Genomic DNA, 16,716 nt, shown 5'->3' with positions numbered 1-16,716 from the left:
AGACTAACAGAAGTATTGGAGTATTCACCCACGAAAGCTTATGCTCCAATACTTCTGTTAGTCTATAAAGGTACCACAGGACTTTGTCGCTTTTTACAGATCCAGACTAATATGGCTACCCCTCTGATACTGGATTCCCAATGGTGAAATTGATCGGATAGTTTTTCATGTATTTAAATTGTGGTTAAGACAACTAGTTCTGAAATACACTATTAGATAGTCCTCTGTGCAAGAGAAAGCAAATATTCCTTGATTAGTTGTAAATATCACTGAACACAAATATATACAAAGCTCATGAAAAGCAACTTAGGCCTGGTATACACTACGATTTTAGGTCGAATTTAGCAGCATTGCCTCGATTCAACCCTGCACCTGTTCACACAACAAAGCCCTTCTTTTTCCCTGATTTAAAGGGCTCTTAAAATCGATTTCTTTACTCCACCTCCAAAGAGGGGATTAGCACTGAAATCGGCCTTGCCAGGTCGAATTTGGGGTAGTGTGGACACAATTTGACGGTATTGGCCTCTGGGAGCTATCCCAGAGTACTCCATTGTAACCGCTCTGGACAGCACTCTCAACTCATATGCACTGGCCAAGTAAACAGGAAAAGTCCCACAAACTTTTGAATTTCATTTCCTGTTTGGCCGGCATGGCGAGCTGATCAGCACAGGTGACCATGCAGAGCTCATCAGCAGAGACCATGGAGTCCCAGAATTGCAAAAGAGCTCCAGCATGGACCGAATGGTAGGTACAGAACCTGATCGCAGTATAGGGAGACGAATCTGTGCTAGCTGAACTCCGTTCCAGTAAACGAAATGCCAAAACATTTGAAAAAAAAAATCTAAGGGCAAGAAGGACAGAGGCTATAATGGACTCGCAGCAGTGTTGCGTGAAAATTAAGGAGCTCAGGCAAGCCTACCAAAAAAACAGAGAGGCAAACGGCCAGTCTGGGTTGCAGTCCCAAACATGCCACTTCTATGATGATCTGCATGCCATTCTAGGGGGTGCAGCCACCAATACCCCAACCCTGTGTTTTGACTCCATCAATGGAGTAGAACACAACACGGAAGCAGGTTTTGGGGACGAGGAAGATGAGGAGGAGGTGGTTGAAGACAGCTCACAGCAAGGAAGTGGAGAAACCGGTTTCCCCAATAGCCAGGATCTGTTTCTCACCCTGGACCTGGAGCCAGTTACCCCCAAACCCACCCAAGCTGGGCTCCCTGACCCTGAAGGCAGAGAAGGGACCTCTGGTGAGTGTACCTTTGTAAATATTATACATGGTTTAAAAGCAAGCGTGTTTAATGATTAATTTGCCCTGGCATTCGCGGCCAGTACAGCTACTGGAAAAGTCTGTTAACGTGTCTGGGGATGGAGCGGAAATCCTCCAGGGACATCTCCATAAAGCTCTCCTGGATGTACTCCCAAAGCCTTTGCAAAAGGCTTCTGGGGAGAGCAGCCTTATTCCATCTTCCATGGTAGGACACTTTACCACGCCAGGCCAGTAGCACATAGTCGGGAATCACTGCAGAACAAAGCATTGCAGCGTATGGTCCTGGTGTTTGCTGGCATTCAAATGACATCCGTTCTTTGTGTGTTATCCTCAGGAGAGTATCATCATTCATGGTCACCTGGTTGAAATAGGGTGGTTTTATCAAGTGGACATTCAGAGGTGCCCGTTCCTGCTGGGCTGTTTGCCTGTGGCTGAACAGAAATGCTCCCCGCTGTAAGCCACGCCGTGGGGGGAGGGGTGAAGCCATCGTCCCAGAGAAGAGTGTGTGTGTGTGTGTGGGGAGAGGTTAGTTGGGTTTGTGCTGCACGTTAACCTGGAAACTGCAGCCCTGCCTTTTAAATTGCCAACCCAATGGCTGCTTGGTATGGGAAATGAGGGTCCTGCTGTTTGAAACCATTCCCACATGTTATGAAAGTTAAAAAACCCAAACGACTGGCTTACCATGGCTGCCTGCAAGCCAAATTCTGTTGCCCGGCCCTGCATGAGTGATCTCTCACACCGGCATACCCTCAATAAGAGGCAAAATGTGACCTTGTACTAAATGCACATGTGCTATGTAATGTCAACAGCAAGGTTTACCATGAAAGAGTGTACCTATTGTTCTATAAAATGTGTCTTTTTAACTACCACTCTCCCTTTTTTCCCCCCTCCACCAGCTGCATATGTTTCTCCCTCGCAGAGGTTAGTGAAGATTAGAAGGCAAAAAAATGCACTCGGGATGAAATGTTCTCTGAGCTCATGCTGTTCTCCCACACTGACAGAGCACAGCAGAATGTGTGGAGGCAGATAATGTCAGAGTGCAGGAAAGCACAAAATGAACATGAGGAGAGGTGGCAGGCTGAAGAGAGTAAGTGGCATCAGCTTGCTGACAGAAGGCAGGAATCAATGCTCAGGCTGCTGGAGCATCAAACTCATATGCTCCAGCGTATGGCTGAGCTGCAGGAAAGGCAGCAGGAGCACAGACCACTGCTACAGCCCCTGTATAACCAACCACCCTCCACCCCAAGTTCCATAGCCTCCTCACCCAGACGCCCAAGAACGCGGTAGGGGGGCCTCCGGCCATCCAGCCACTCCACCCCAGAGGATTTCCTAAGCAACAGAAGGCTGGCCTTCAATAAGTTTTAAAGTGCAGTGTGGCCTTGTCCTTCCCTCCTCCCCCACCCCACCCAGTGCTTCCCTCCTCCCCCAACCCTCCCAGCCTACCTTGGCAGTTATCCCCCTATTTGTGTGATGAATTAATGAAGAATGCATGAACGTGAAGGAACAATGACTTTATTGCCTCTGCAAGCAGTGATTGAAGGGGGGCGGATGGTTAGCTTACAGGGAAGTAGAGTGAACCAAGAGAGGGAGGGGCAGGATTTCATCAAGGAAAAACAAACAGAACTTTCACACCGTACCCTGGCCAGTCATGAAACTGGTTTTCAAAGCTTCTCTGATGCGTAGCGCGCTCTCCTGTATGCTAACCGCCCTGGTGTCTGGCTGCACATAATCAGCGGCCAGGCGACTTGCCTCAACCTCCCACCCCACCATAAACATCTCCCTCTTACTCTCACAGATATTGTGGAGCGCACAGCAAGGAGTAATAACAATGGGAATATTGGTTTCGCTGAGGTCTATCCGAGTAAAAGCAGTACATGCTGGCGCAGTTTACTGAAATGTCCAAATGCACATTCTACCACCATTCTGCACTTGCTCAGCCTATAGTTGAACAGCTCCTGACTACTGTCGGGGCTGCCTGTGTATGGCTTCATGAGCCATGGCATTAAGGAGTAGGCTGGGTCCCCAAGGATAACTATAGGCATTTCAACATCCCAGACGGTTATTTTCTGGTCTGGGAAGAAAGTCCCTTCCTGCAGCTTTTGAAGCAGACCAGAGTTCCTGAAGATGCGAGTGTCATGTACCTTTCCCGGCCATCCCATGTGGATGTTGGTGAAACATTCCTTGTGATCCACTAGTGCTTGCAGCACCATTGGAAAGTACCCCTTTCGGTTTATGTACTCACTGGCTTGGTGCGCCGGTGCCAAGATAGGGATATGGGTTCTGTCTATCGCCCCACCACAGTTAGGGAATCCCATTTCAGTAAAACCATCCACTATGACCTGCACATTTCCCAGAGTCACTGCCCTTGATATCAGCAGCTTTTTTATTGCGTTGGCTACTTGGATCACAGCAGCCCCCACAGTAGATTTGCCCACTCCAAATTGATGCCCAACTGACCAGTAGCTGTCTGGCATTGCAAGCTTCCACAGGGCTATCACCACTCACTTCTCAACTGTGAGGGCTGCTCTCATCTTTGTATCCTGGCTCTTCAAGGCAGGAGAAAGCAAGTCAAAGTTCCATGGAAGTGCCCTTATGCATGCGAAAGTTTTGCAGCCACTGGGAATCATCCCAGACCTGCAACTATGTGGTCCCACCAGTCTGTGCTTGTTTCCTGGGCCCAGAATCGGCATTCCACGCCATGAACCTGCCCAATTAACACCATGATGTGCACATTGCCGGGGCTGGTACTTTTTGAGAAGTCTACGTCCATGTCTATGTCCTCATCAGCCTCGTCAGCGTGCTGCTATTGCCTCCTCGCCTGGTTTTGCTTTTGCAGGTTCTGCATATCCTGCTGGATTATGAACATGATCTGAGCAGGCTCCATGTTCCCAGTGCTATGGCGTCTGCGCTGAAAAAAGGCGCGAAACAATTGTCTGCCATTGCTCTGATGGAGGGAGGGGTGACTGATGACATGACTTACAGGGTTGGCTTACAGGGAATTAACAATCAACAAAGGGGGTGGGCTTTGCATCAAGGAGAAACACAAACAACTGTCACACAGAATGGCCCCCTCAAGGATTGAATTCAAAACCCTGGGTTTAGCTGGCTGTTGATTTCACGGAGGGAGGGAGGAGTAAATGAATACAAAACAAAACCTGGTCTATTGCTTGTTTTGATCCACTCCATCTATCTTATACATCTTAGGCTGGCAGCAGACAGTGCAATACGACTGCTAGCCATCGTCATCTCCTGGCTGCTCACCAGAAGATGGTGCAGTACGACTGCAAAGGGAATGACTTGAAAAGGGAATGACCTGGCTGAGTCACTCCCATGTCTGCCCAGGTGCCCCTGACCGACCTCACCGAGGGTCAGCTAAAAGAGCATCCACGAGTATGACAACAACAGCTACCAATCGTAATTCACCATCTGCTGCCAAAAGGCAGTGAGCTGCTGCTGTGTAGCAATGCAGTACAACGTCTGCCAGCACCCAGGAGACATATGGTGACGGTGAGCTGAGCGGGCTCTATGCTTGCCATGGTATGGCGTCTGCGCAGGTAACCCAGAAAAAAAGGCGTGAAACGATTGTCTGCCGTTGCTTTCAGGGAGGGAGGGAAGGAGGGGGGAGGGCCTGACTACATGTATCCAGAAGCACCCGTGACACTGTTTTTGCCCCCTCAGGCATTGGGATCTCAACCCAGAATTCCAATGGGCAGCAGAGACTGCGGGAACTGCGGGATAGCTACTCACAGCTACCCACAGTGCAACGCTCCAGAAGTCGATGCTAGCCTCAGTACTATGGATGCAGTCGGCCGACTTAATGCTCTTAGAGCATTTTGTGTGGGGACACACACGACTGTATAAAAATGATTTCTAAAAAACGACTTCTATAAATTCGACCTAATTTCGTAGTGTAGACACCCTGAATCATAAGAAACTGGCAAGATTTAATCAGTCCATCTCCTCAATAAGATAAGCACTTAAATATGCATGCAAACAAGAGTATATAAAAACTTACCCTTCACTAAATTGCATGGCAAACAGACGTACAGAAAGAAAAAGAAAGAATGCCTAGGTTAAGTGCACTTTAACTTTTTTCCTCAAAGAAGTGAGCAGTTAACAAACATCTAGATAAGAGGCTGCAAGACAATTAGAAAAATCTGCCCAGCAAATAGAATTTTTACAAAGTTTTACAGCAAATAAAGTAATGGTGAAGAACCAAATTATTCTTCCTCAAAATGGTCCTTGTACAAAAGCAATACAAGTTAAGTGGATTCCATTATGTTGCAGCATATACACAGGGTTTTTTTTGTTAAAATTAAGAACTCCATTAAGCAGTGCTTGTATACAGAAGACATCTGAGAAGTCAATGATGCTAGCTAAATGATATTAGTCTGTTCTGAAAAGTGAATCATGAATGACATAAGTGTGGGCTGTCTTCAATATTTAGGTTTAATTAGCTGGTGTCAAAACAAAGCAGAATTACATTTGCATAGGTTATACTTGGTTCAGATATAAAAAACACAGGGAATCTTAAAATAGCTGTAAAAGGGATTGCTTGTATGGTCATAATGGTGTGAAAAAAAATGAAATCTCAAGCAGTGTTTAAAGTCAAGTATGGGGAAACAGACCCAGTATAAATTAGAGGAACAACAAATACTGGGATGAACACAGTGTGATGCTGCTATACTCCCAGTGGGCAAATGGAGTCTCCCATCACTAGGCTTCCCCTACTTCCCTGGAAGTTCCAGCAGAGAACAGTGATACACAGACCACTTTCTCTCTTCAGCAGTCTTGCAATGAACTTAAATGTGGCAGCTCTGAAACAATCAACAGCCTGAAGAATTAAAGATGGCTAGTATCCAAGTGTTGCTCTAGGAGAGAAGCGAGGTGAAACCAAGAGCTACCTCTTCTTTCAATGAGAAGAAAAAGGGAAAGCTCTGGATGCTGGGTGGCCCCTCTGGCCTGGAGGGGCTTCTCTTTGTGGCTTGATGAATTTTTAATCTAGTTCTGCACATGTAATAGGATCATTTTACCTGTTCCCAGGTTTTTTCCCTTCCAACGTGTTTAGATGTTGTTCCAGGGTCTCCATAAGACTGCTGGGAGCCTAGAAAGTGAATGTAAAAAAATAAGTGCACATTTTTTTCTTTAAACACACTAAATGATGGGAGCCTCAAGGTTATCAGGGCAATTTAAATCATCTTCTGCTAAAAATAAAATGAGTTTGCGCACACATGCTATAATCTCAATTCCACTCCATTGTATAAAAAAATGTATTTTCATGCTGGAAATATCAAGACAAAAAGCAATTCTATAAAAAAAGCCAATTAAAATAAAAACATATAAAATTTAAATAATTGGAGATATACCAATCTCCTAGAACTGGAAGGGACCTTGAAAGGTCATTGTGTGCAGCCCCCTGCCTTCACTAGCAGGACCAATTTTTGCCCCAGATCCTTAAGTGGTCCCCTCAAGGATTGAACTCACAACCCTGGGTTTAGCAGGCCAATGCTCAAACCACTGAGCTATCCCTCCCCCCACTCTGAAACACTTCTTTGCAGAGTTATAGCCAACTCTTTCTTTACTATACAGTTATTGAATCCTATGTACATGATGTGCTCACCATGCTTCCAGCCAGATCATGTGTTTGACATTGACAACAGCACAGGCATACACAGGTTAAGTGAAAATTACACACTCAAAATCCACACAAGTATTTATGCTCATATCAATTGGGTGTGTTGTATACAGTGAGTCTAAATTAGCTTTTAGCTAAAACACTGAATTTTTCCCATTTGTGGCTAATGGTTACAGTTGTATTTATCAGCTAGTATTTTCCACTAAAAGGAAAAGTGTGAATTAAAAAATGGTCCAGATTAATTAATTATAGAAAGCTATGCTCAGAATTTGAACACTTTCCAGGTAATACCATGAAATATCTACATAGTCTGGTTTAAAAACAACACAAAAAAACCTGTCCTATATATTCATAGTGGTTGGTTATCAAGATTCAGGAGCCAGAAGAAAAATTCAAAAATCCCAATTTCAGATACTTTATAAAATGAAATAAATCTCAGTCTAATGAAGTTTGACTAATACCACAATCATTTTTCTTAAATGCAAGATCCTCAGTGTTTTGAGACTTTAAATAACCAGATTTTATAGCCAAGTAAAATACCCAGGCATGCTGTTGCTGTTACAATGGTGGATAAAAAGGAAAGAAAGCAAGAACAAGTTTCAGTGACCTTAGCTACTCCAGTATAAAAATAGTGCCTAGATAAGTAGATTTCCATAAGACCAATGAGTGAACAAGAAGCCCTTCAGAGCTACAACAGTAGATAACAGCAATATTTTATCAGGGTTACCGGTTCATCAATGGTACACTCTTTAAAAGGGGAATTTTCATTATCAGTGATTTGCAGATCAACCAGAACTCTTGTCAGCAATACCTAAAATGTTTGTCATAAATAAGTTCTTTAATATCTCACTGTAAATATATGCATTGAAAATTTAAAACAAAAAACCTGTAATGCTTGAAGTCAGTGCTATTATTTCCAATATGCACATACAGTGTTACTGAAGACAATTTCAAGTGCCAGACTAAAATCAACTTAATAAGATACGACCACCACCGGTATCAATGTGAAATTAATACATTGGGAGAGGAGGGAGAGAAGGGGTTAACATTCAAACATGGCCAAGTTGTGAAACACTCTGAGCTGTCTTTACAATTTGAAAAAAGTTCTATATCTATCTATTTACAAACCCTAACATTTGAAATAAATAATGCAAGCACACACGAATAGCTCAGTACAGAAAACTTCATTAATAAGTGAAAAGGTTGCTAGAATTCACTGATAGTGAAAAACAAAAGCCACAGAAGTTTCAAGTTTGCTAAAAAGTAACAGACTTGGCCATTTACCTCTTTATTTCTCTCTAGGCTAATTCTCTGTTATATAGGGTATCCATTTTTGTGGATAAGAGGAATAATAATGAAGCATTTAGTATTTTTTGGGGCACACTGAGTGTTCGGCCAATCAATATTTCAATATTCTAGCTACAGTATTCAGGTCTCTTCCTGAGACTTAATAGTTTTCCAATATACTATTTGTAGCATTTGTGCTAGATTAGCTTTTAAAAACAAGTGAACTTTAAAAAAGTCTGTCTGATAAAGCTATAGATAGGGCTCCAGAACTAGGAGTTCCAAGGCCTCGGCGGTCATAGTGCCACACCCAAATCGGGTGACCAGATAGTAACTCTGAAAAATCAGAGGGGGGGGTGTGGGTGGTGGTGGTGGTGGTGTGTGGGGGGGGAAATAGACCTCTACATAAGAAAAAGCCCCAAATATCAGGACTGTCCCTATAAACATCGAGATATTTGGTCACCCTACACCCAAACCAGTTAAATATGAAGCTTAATAGCATGCAGCTGGCAACATTTGCTATTCAGAAGTTACGACACATTCATGGGGATAATCTCTGGCACAGATGACTAGGCAGTATCCACAGAAGGTGACTCTCTAGAGTTAGCAAAGTCAGCCTAATCTTTTATTTAGTTTGGTGGTGGCTGCCACAAGCCTGTTCTCTCCACTTCGGACAAAACTAGTTTATTTTGTTTGGCTACCAAAATTAAAAATCCCTCATGTTTTCTAGCAACTAAGATGCCCACCTCAGCTTCCAACTCCCTGAACCTGAACCAGAAAGACTAAAATTTATATGAAGCAAAAATCCAAGAGCAAGAGACATGTTTGGGAAATAACAAACAGAAGTATTTATGAAAAGTTAAAACCCACTATGTTTCCCTTCTTTGGGGCTGCAAAGCATCAAACCTAGATGCCAAGTTGAGAGAGTAGCACTGTGTACATGTAAATCTACACAAGACATTTTGGGAGGTATTTATTAACATCACTAAGGAATACCACTAAAACCATTCTAGACCTAGTAGATGGAGCCTTAAGAATACAGAGGTAATGTCACCTTACATAAAATATAACTGGTATTTCTATTAGAGCTGTGCAAATAACTGCTTCTTCTGTTCAGCAGCTGAACAAAAAAATTAAGAAGTTTCAGATAGACCCCAGATGATGTGTTTGGCAAACAAAAAGAAAGTTTCATCTGAGGACAAATGAAGAATTTAATTTGACATGAAACAAAAATATTTTTAAAAGGCTAACCTCCAAACCAAAACTGAAGTAAAATTGGAAACAAAGAAATTTCAAATAAAAAACGAAGATTTTAAATTTCCAACATGTGCCCCTGGTTGAGAACCACTGTGCTAGGGGACCGATTATCTGAATCTGGTGGAATTTAAACACCCATTCTGGAATACATTTGTTCTCAAAATCCAGGTCTCTGGTGAATCCTTCGGAACCAACCTGAGGTTTCCTGCCCAGACCGGATTCTGCCTAGATGCAAGTTTCTTCAGTGCCTCAGAATTGTTTGCTCCTGCCATGCCTGTCAGACTAGATAGGAACTAGTACCTGATTTTTCAGTGACTGTTTACTTGACTTGGACATCTTTGGAGCCAGATACTGATCCAAGATTGATCAGGGACCCTGACTTTTAAGGTTTCACATTAAGAAATACTAGCACTGTCTGTGCTTATTCAGTCAAGGTCTAAAATATAAACACAACACACTGCCCTTTTACTATTGGCTCTGAATGTTCAGAATGTTCTGAGACAGAAGCTGTTCATGCAGTCCAATGGACACTGCTTTCCTGAAGGCTGCAGAAGCGTAGCAGCATAATAAGGGCAAATATGCAGAAGTACTTCAAGAATTAATTTCATTGTAACAATTTCTGGGTGCTTCCTGTGATCTCAGTAACAGCCATAACCCAGATTAAAACCTCTTAGCCTAAGGATTTGATAATCCATATGTGACGAAGTGTGGAAGTGTCTAGTATCTTATCACTATCATGTGAGACTGTTTCTCTGTTCAGTTTTGTATAGTTGCACGATAGTGCATAGAGTTAAATCGGGGGAGAGGGTAATAAAGGGGTTAAAGAACCGAGGAGGAGGGACAGAGCTTCTGGTAAACACCTTTAAAGCAGCTAACAAAAATAATGGTGCCATCAGACATAACAGATGAAAGAAGCTGAGACCCCAAAAATAAGAGACCTTAGAAGGTGGCCCTAGCAGAAAGGAAGAGGGAGAAGTGGTCAGCATGCTAAGAGGCTGATACAGACTAGGAGAGAGGTAGAGCTGTAGGCAAGTAGCATCTCTCTAAATGGGACCTAAGCATCTAGGCCAGGAGCAGCTAAGGTAAAAGCAATGCAAGATTCATGTGGCCAGGCTTCTTATTTGTACCCCATGTCTCAGACTGCTTTATTCCTACTGGTAATATTGAACAGTACTTGTTTGAGAAAGCTCTGTGGTCCCTGTGCACTAAGTACTAGTCACAGCTCTCGGAGAGAACTCAACAGCAGGACTCAAATCCCAGTTGTGCCTGCTGAAGTAATCAAAGTTGGTATCCAAGGGGACATAACTCAAGTCCTGGTGTCACAACCCAATGCACCAGGAGCAGAGTTCCCTGAACAGAACTCCCCCCCCCTTCCCCCTCCCCCCAAGGAGCCCAGGACTTAAAACCCTTCTGAGAGCTGAAACAACTCAGAGAACACAGCAGATCCTTGGACAGCCTGGGCCCAGGACAGCACTCCCGTCCACCTTCCCTCCCTCCCCGTTCCCCCCTTCTGATGTTACACCCAGACTTGGCCAGTCTGGGTCGTGCGTGTGAGAGTATGAAAGTGGGTTAGGGCTTGGGGCATTAACGCTGTCTTTCTTCCCCTGAGTGACGTGGGAGCATTCCCAGCACACTCTGCTGTTATTTTATTAATAAAGCTTTAAAATTTAGACACTTAATGCAACTCTTCATCTCCTCCCCAAAGAAGATCCTGTGGCCCCAGCCTGATCAACTGTGGCCTCAGGCAGATTGGTAACAAAAATCTGTCACACTGGTCTAAAAGCGGGAAAAATACAGAATTCTACCCTCTGAGAGATAAAGATCTGAGGCCTGACATCTATGGGGGTGCACTCAGACCCCAAGAAGGGCCAGTGGTGCAGCAGCTACCCTGGAGGCTGACACCATATAGCTATTACTTTGTAAAAAGAAAACTGCATTAAGTGTTTCAAGTTATGCAACAATTTTAGCTTCTAACAAACTAAAATGGAAACTGAACTATTTAAAAAGTAAATTTGTTGTAAATGCAGTATTTTAGATTATATAAAAACTCTCAGGAATTCCTTAGGCTTCAGTTATTTTTCCTCAAATCAAGCCAAAATGTTAAAGGCTAACTTTTATTTAGCTTTATTTCAATTCTGAGCTTTAAGAAACTAGGGATATTTTCCAGTCAGAAGAAACAATTTATGGAATATAGTAGGGAACCAAATATTTAGATACTTTTAATATATATTTATAAGCCGTGAACATACTCTGTTAAAAATTCATTAGATTTTATATAGTTGCTCTCCAGTTTGATTAAGAGCTTTTAGTTTCTGTGCCATTTTGCAGGCATTAAGATATGGAAGAAGTTATAATTTGATTTGAGTACACTATTCTGCATTCATTAATGAAAATTTTCATGCTACTGTGCATTAAGGCAAACATTAATTAACAAATATTGTTATGTTCTGGTTAAAGGCAGGAATGCCATATTAATACTTGTAGTTGCTGTAAGTAAGGAGTTTGATCCATGTTTGAGTATCAAGGAATAAAATTCTGCCTATAGTTTTATCCCCTTACCATGTTTTAAAGTTTAAGATGCTCTTATTTGGCAACTTCTTTATATCTATAGACCAAGACACTCTGCCAGAGGTGAAATTATGAAGTAGGTCAAAGCACAAATTCAGTGCTATGACACCTTTGTCCATTTTTTAAATGCAGTACTCTCACTCCTTGTGGGATAAATCTGCACTTCTACAAGGGAAAACAGATAGGCAGTCTTTTCATTATCTAGTTACAAACTGTAAACAATAGTCAGAAAATGCAACTGGTCTTCTGGGATTAAATGACCAGCAGAGATCAATCTGCCAAAAATGGTTGACGATTTGCAAATTCCCCCCTTTTGCATTTGAGAAGGATTTCAAGAAATGTACATATCGGAGCACATGCCAATTATCTGACTCTTCCTCATACAGTAAGCTAAAACTGTGACTTTCCTTATTGAATCAGTTTATATAAAAACTTAAACTTACTTGTGTGAGATCAGGAATGTCTCCTTTGTCAATTCCAACTTGCTGTGGATTTAAAAAACAATTTTATTGTGAAACCAGTCGTATGCTACAACTGCAGCAAGTATTCAAATTGATTAAAACAGTCACATTTTCTCTTCAGCTAACTTCTTATGCATTACATCTCAATAAGTTATAAAGTTTGTAACTTATGTATCAATTTTCCCCCCACAAGCTACTCCCTCACCCTTCCAAACACCTTGAAAATGCTGCAATGCTCCCTTCTAGGGAGAAAAAAATTTTTAGAAACAACCCCCCCGCACAAAACTCAATCCTCACTCAGGTCTTATACTCCCTAGCACATACAAGCAGAACTTTTTGGTCTGAAAAGGCAGCAGTAGTGAGCTCAAGAAAGCATTATCTAGTTTCTGAAAATTCCAGTTAATCCTCTTTCAGTCAGCAAAAAATCCTGCAGGAGCTGCACCTCTTCACCCTTCAATCTGGGTCCCTTTTGTTTATGTCCCTTTCAGCTCTTTGGAAAACTAAAATAAAGGTTAAAACAGGGATCACAAACTCAAATCACCACAAGGACCGCATGAGGACTAGTACAGTGGCCCGAGGGCTGCATCACTGACACCTTTTCATATAAAGGTACAAACCCACCCACCCCTGCCCTGTCCCCACTCCATCCCTTCCATGAGGCCCCGCCCTGCCTCTTCCCACCCCCTTCCCTGCCCCACCCCTATTCCAACCCCTTCCCCAAATCCCCACCCTGCCTCTTCTCCGCCTCCTCCCCTGAGTGCACTGCTCCCTGCTCCTCCCTCCCTTCTGGAAAGCGCTAAGCATCACCAAACAGTGGGAAGTGCCTGGAGGTAGGCAGAGGAGCAGAGAGACAGAGCGCTGGGGGGGGGGGGGGAGAAGAGAGAGGGGGTAGCGGGTGAGGGGAGCTTGGCAGGCTGCAGCAAATAACTCCGCAGGGCTGCATGTGGCCTGCGAGCCACGTGTTTGAGACCCCTGTGTTAAAATATCAATCTTTGCTAGCATACTTAGTCCAGTTGTGCTGTGGCCCAGAGCTTCTATTTTTCTGTCCCAGTTTTTTAAGTCTCAGCTCACTGCCTTGAGACTTTCACTCTGATTTAGAGTTTTCAACTCCAAAGCCACTTGGTTGATTTTAGAATGTGATCTGCTTCTTCTACCCATCAAAAAGAAAGGAAGATTATAAATCTGAGCAATGTACATGTAGCAGGAGGATATTATGAATGGGCACACTTGCTGCAGATTCTACTTGAGCTAGGAATGTTGTACAAGAGTGTCAAATCTAGTTGTCAGCGTGACACCTGAAGGTAGATCTTCATGAAGATCACTTCTAGTCCCCAAAATTGCCACCCACTTCAAGGTGACATTTAAGTCAGGGACTGTCCATTGGCACAGGTGGTGGTTCTAATCATGAATAGAATGCAACAAGCTATGGTTAGTTTTGGTATCTTGTGCTTCAACTCACTACTGACGCCCATAGGGGCCAAGAACTTTAGAACCTGGATTTAATCGGCACTGCTTGAGCTATAGATAGTACACAGCATGTCAAATATCTGAAAATAGAAGTTATATTTTGATACATGTGCTTTTTAGTCTGATATGGAGAAAATACAGCTTATCCTTCAGCAGATATTTGAGGTTACTTACCTCTGCAACTTTAAGAAATTCAGATACTCTAGTCATTCTAGTCAGAAATCGTTTGTAAATTTCAAGAGCATCTTTACACTGTCCCTTTTTCATTTCAAAAAATTTCTCTGGAAGAAAAATATAAAAAAGTGAACAACCATTCTCTCTTTAGTAGTATGTCAGTCACTAGAACTACATTTATGGTAGATCTGAACTCATCTGCAATCTTACTTACAGAAAAATGAAACTTCAAGAATTTAATTGCTAAGTGGTGTATTGATTGGTCCTATTGAGGCCTCTTTCCCTCCTCCTACACTAGCTAAAATGCAACATTATCTTAAGTTATGACTACGATACAATTAAAGTAAGTTTAATTGGTGCACATGGTTAAAATTTCATTTCCCTCTACATATTTGTGAAACTGAGTAGCTCTTCTAGTCATTAGAACAAGTTATCAAGGCTCTTACATGACCAGCAGCTAAAAGTCAAACTTTTCATAATTTCCATTGTGAAAAATTTTTAGTATGATTTGTAAGCAGGTTTTTAAGCTTTCAGAAAACCAGTTTTAGAAATATTTAAACAAAAACAGCGAGTACACTTAGGTTGTGTACCTATCACTAATTTAAAATAAGCTGAAATTATTCTAAGTTCAGGGAGCTTTCTCCCTTCTTCCTCCCCCTTTAAGCATACTATATTGCATAATACCAAGTAAGTTTCACAGAACTCTAAAACTGTTGTTCTCACTTTGGACTTTGGGACACTATCTTATGCCCATTTTTCAAATTCACAGCCATTCCTATAAAAACAGTGTTGATGCAGGTTTCTCAACCCTGAACACTCAAAGAGGCATCACGAAAAACCCATGAAGGTTTATGAAATAGAACACAAGAACAAACATTTCATAAGCACAATTTATTCCACAAAGAGGGACGTTTTATCCAATCATAAAAATCTCGCAATTCCTTAAGCACCACCTTAAAAAAAAAAAAAAGACATCCAATGCTTTAGCCCAAATAATTAGTCCTTCCACAAACAGCTAACAATTTCTTCACTTTTACAACCCTCAGAAGCAGCAACAGTAGGTAAGGTCCAACTTCTCAACTCTTCCCTAGAGCCTGCAAAGGAGCGCATGCCTGAGTGCACACACGACTCCCACTACTTCCTAGCCCCAAGGAGAGGTTTGGGGAAGTAAAGTTTGTCCCAACTCCATAGGAGTCCTACTAAGGAGACAGCTTGATCTCAACCAAACAGAAGAAACTACTACGGGTAAGCACCCTCTGGCAGGGCCTGGAGAACATCATGCACACAAACCCCCTTCACTCCAATGCAGTCTATTAGGCCATATTATTGCATGCGACAGGAAGGGCAACTTCCCACAAACAAACCCCAGCTACACAAAATTCACGAATTGAAGAGAACGTTCCCTGGCTAGCTTGCAGCTGTAGTTACTGTAAATGTGCCATCGGCCTCTTGATCATCCCCTTGTGGCTGGCATAGCTCTGAGGCACCCTGCCTCAGTTTCCCCGATTTCAGGTTCCACAATGAACTCCAAACACAAAAGGCTTTCATGAGCTCCCACATCAGTCACCCTTCTTGGGGTCTGATTTCATTAACACAATGTTCAAAATTAACATAGAAAATCTTCCACAGCAGCCTTAAACTGGGCACAGCCTTTCCTCCCTGAGGTACAGTCTGTTCCTGCTCTCAGACCAGCTGAAGAAGATACAAGGCCTGACCTGCCTTCTTTGTCTTCTCCCTAGAAATAAAACAGAACTTCCAGCCAGGGCTTCATACCCAGCCACAACTCCCTGGGCTTCCAGCCTAGAGTTTCTCTTCCTCAGGCATCATGGCAGCAGACTCTCCTTTCCTGCAGCATCACTCTGCAGTCCACAGGCCTCCTTTTTCTACACCACTTCAGCCTGGTTTAGTCACATGACTATTCATTCTCCCCAACCTGGGGAGGCATATCAGTTTTGTCACAGGTGGACCAAGACCTATCTCCCTTTAAAGGGGCCAGCCACACTCTGACAGTTACTGTTCTAAGCAACAGTAGGTACAGTTTTCAGACAGACAGACATGTCATTTCCAAGTTAGAGGCTCTTCAAATTTGTTTACAGTTTTAAAGAAAACTCCATCAGAACCAAGAAGTGGGGGGAAAAAACAAAACAGGAAGCATTTTAGTTCATCATGATGGTGTATGGTGTATAAAATATTAGCTCTGTTTTATAAAAAAAAAATCTACATTTTATCAGCTTTGAGTTGCCTATGCTGAGAAAATGGGTGACTTGAAAGTAATAAAAGGAAACTAGAGTCTCTCTCCAGTTCAGTAGTTGAAACTCATCCCAACTGGACAGTTACTAACTGTCACCGTACATGAACCCTCCAAGTTCCTGGTGAACTTGCCTCCATCACATGATATAACTGAAACCAAGTATCACCAGCCTTGTTGGCAGTTAAAGCAATAAGGCCAAAGAAAAAGTCAGCAAGGGGTCAGAACTACAAATTCAGCCCTACAGACTGTTAATCCAGAAGAGAAAGCAACACAGTGGTTGAGTGTAGAGGCTGCACCCTGTCACATGTGGCTGTCCTGTTGATAAGAATGTCTCTGAATGTCAATCCTA

The 16,716-nt window shown here is 42.7% G+C and overlaps 1 protein-coding gene across 24 annotated transcripts in view; it reads right to left on the bottom strand.

Moving 5' to 3' along the window:
• SNAP91 (synaptosome associated protein 91) overlaps positions 1–16,716 on the bottom strand; it is a 140,875-nt gene that overhangs the window by 65,622 nt on the left and 58,537 nt on the right. For 15 of the 24 annotated variants that reach the window (XM_039530044.1, XM_039530050.1, XM_039530049.1 and 12 more), the window contains exons 8-12: positions 14,117–14,223; positions 12,458–12,499; positions 7,633–7,716; positions 6,304–6,374; positions 5,286–5,291 (exon numbers count right to left, since the gene is read on the bottom strand). In XM_039530044.1, the coding sequence (XP_039385978.1) occupies positions 5,286–5,291; positions 6,304–6,374; positions 7,633–7,716; positions 12,458–12,499; positions 14,117–14,223 (310 nt within the window). The remainder of the gene's footprint in view (positions 1–5,285; positions 5,292–6,303; positions 6,375–7,632; positions 7,717–12,457; positions 12,500–14,116; positions 14,224–16,716) is intronic. The other 9 variants (XM_039530053.1, XM_039530056.1, XM_039530054.1 and 6 more) reach the window with 3 other exon arrangements.

Source organism: Mauremys reevesii, linkage group 3 (assembly GCF_016161935.1).
Source record: "Mauremys reevesii isolate NIE-2019 linkage group 3, ASM1616193v1, whole genome shotgun sequence".
NCBI classification, from domain to species: Eukaryota; Metazoa; Chordata; order Testudines; family Geoemydidae; genus Mauremys; species Mauremys reevesii.
Note: the sequence above shows the minus strand (reverse complement) of the source record. Positions and strands in the feature narration are given on the sequence as shown.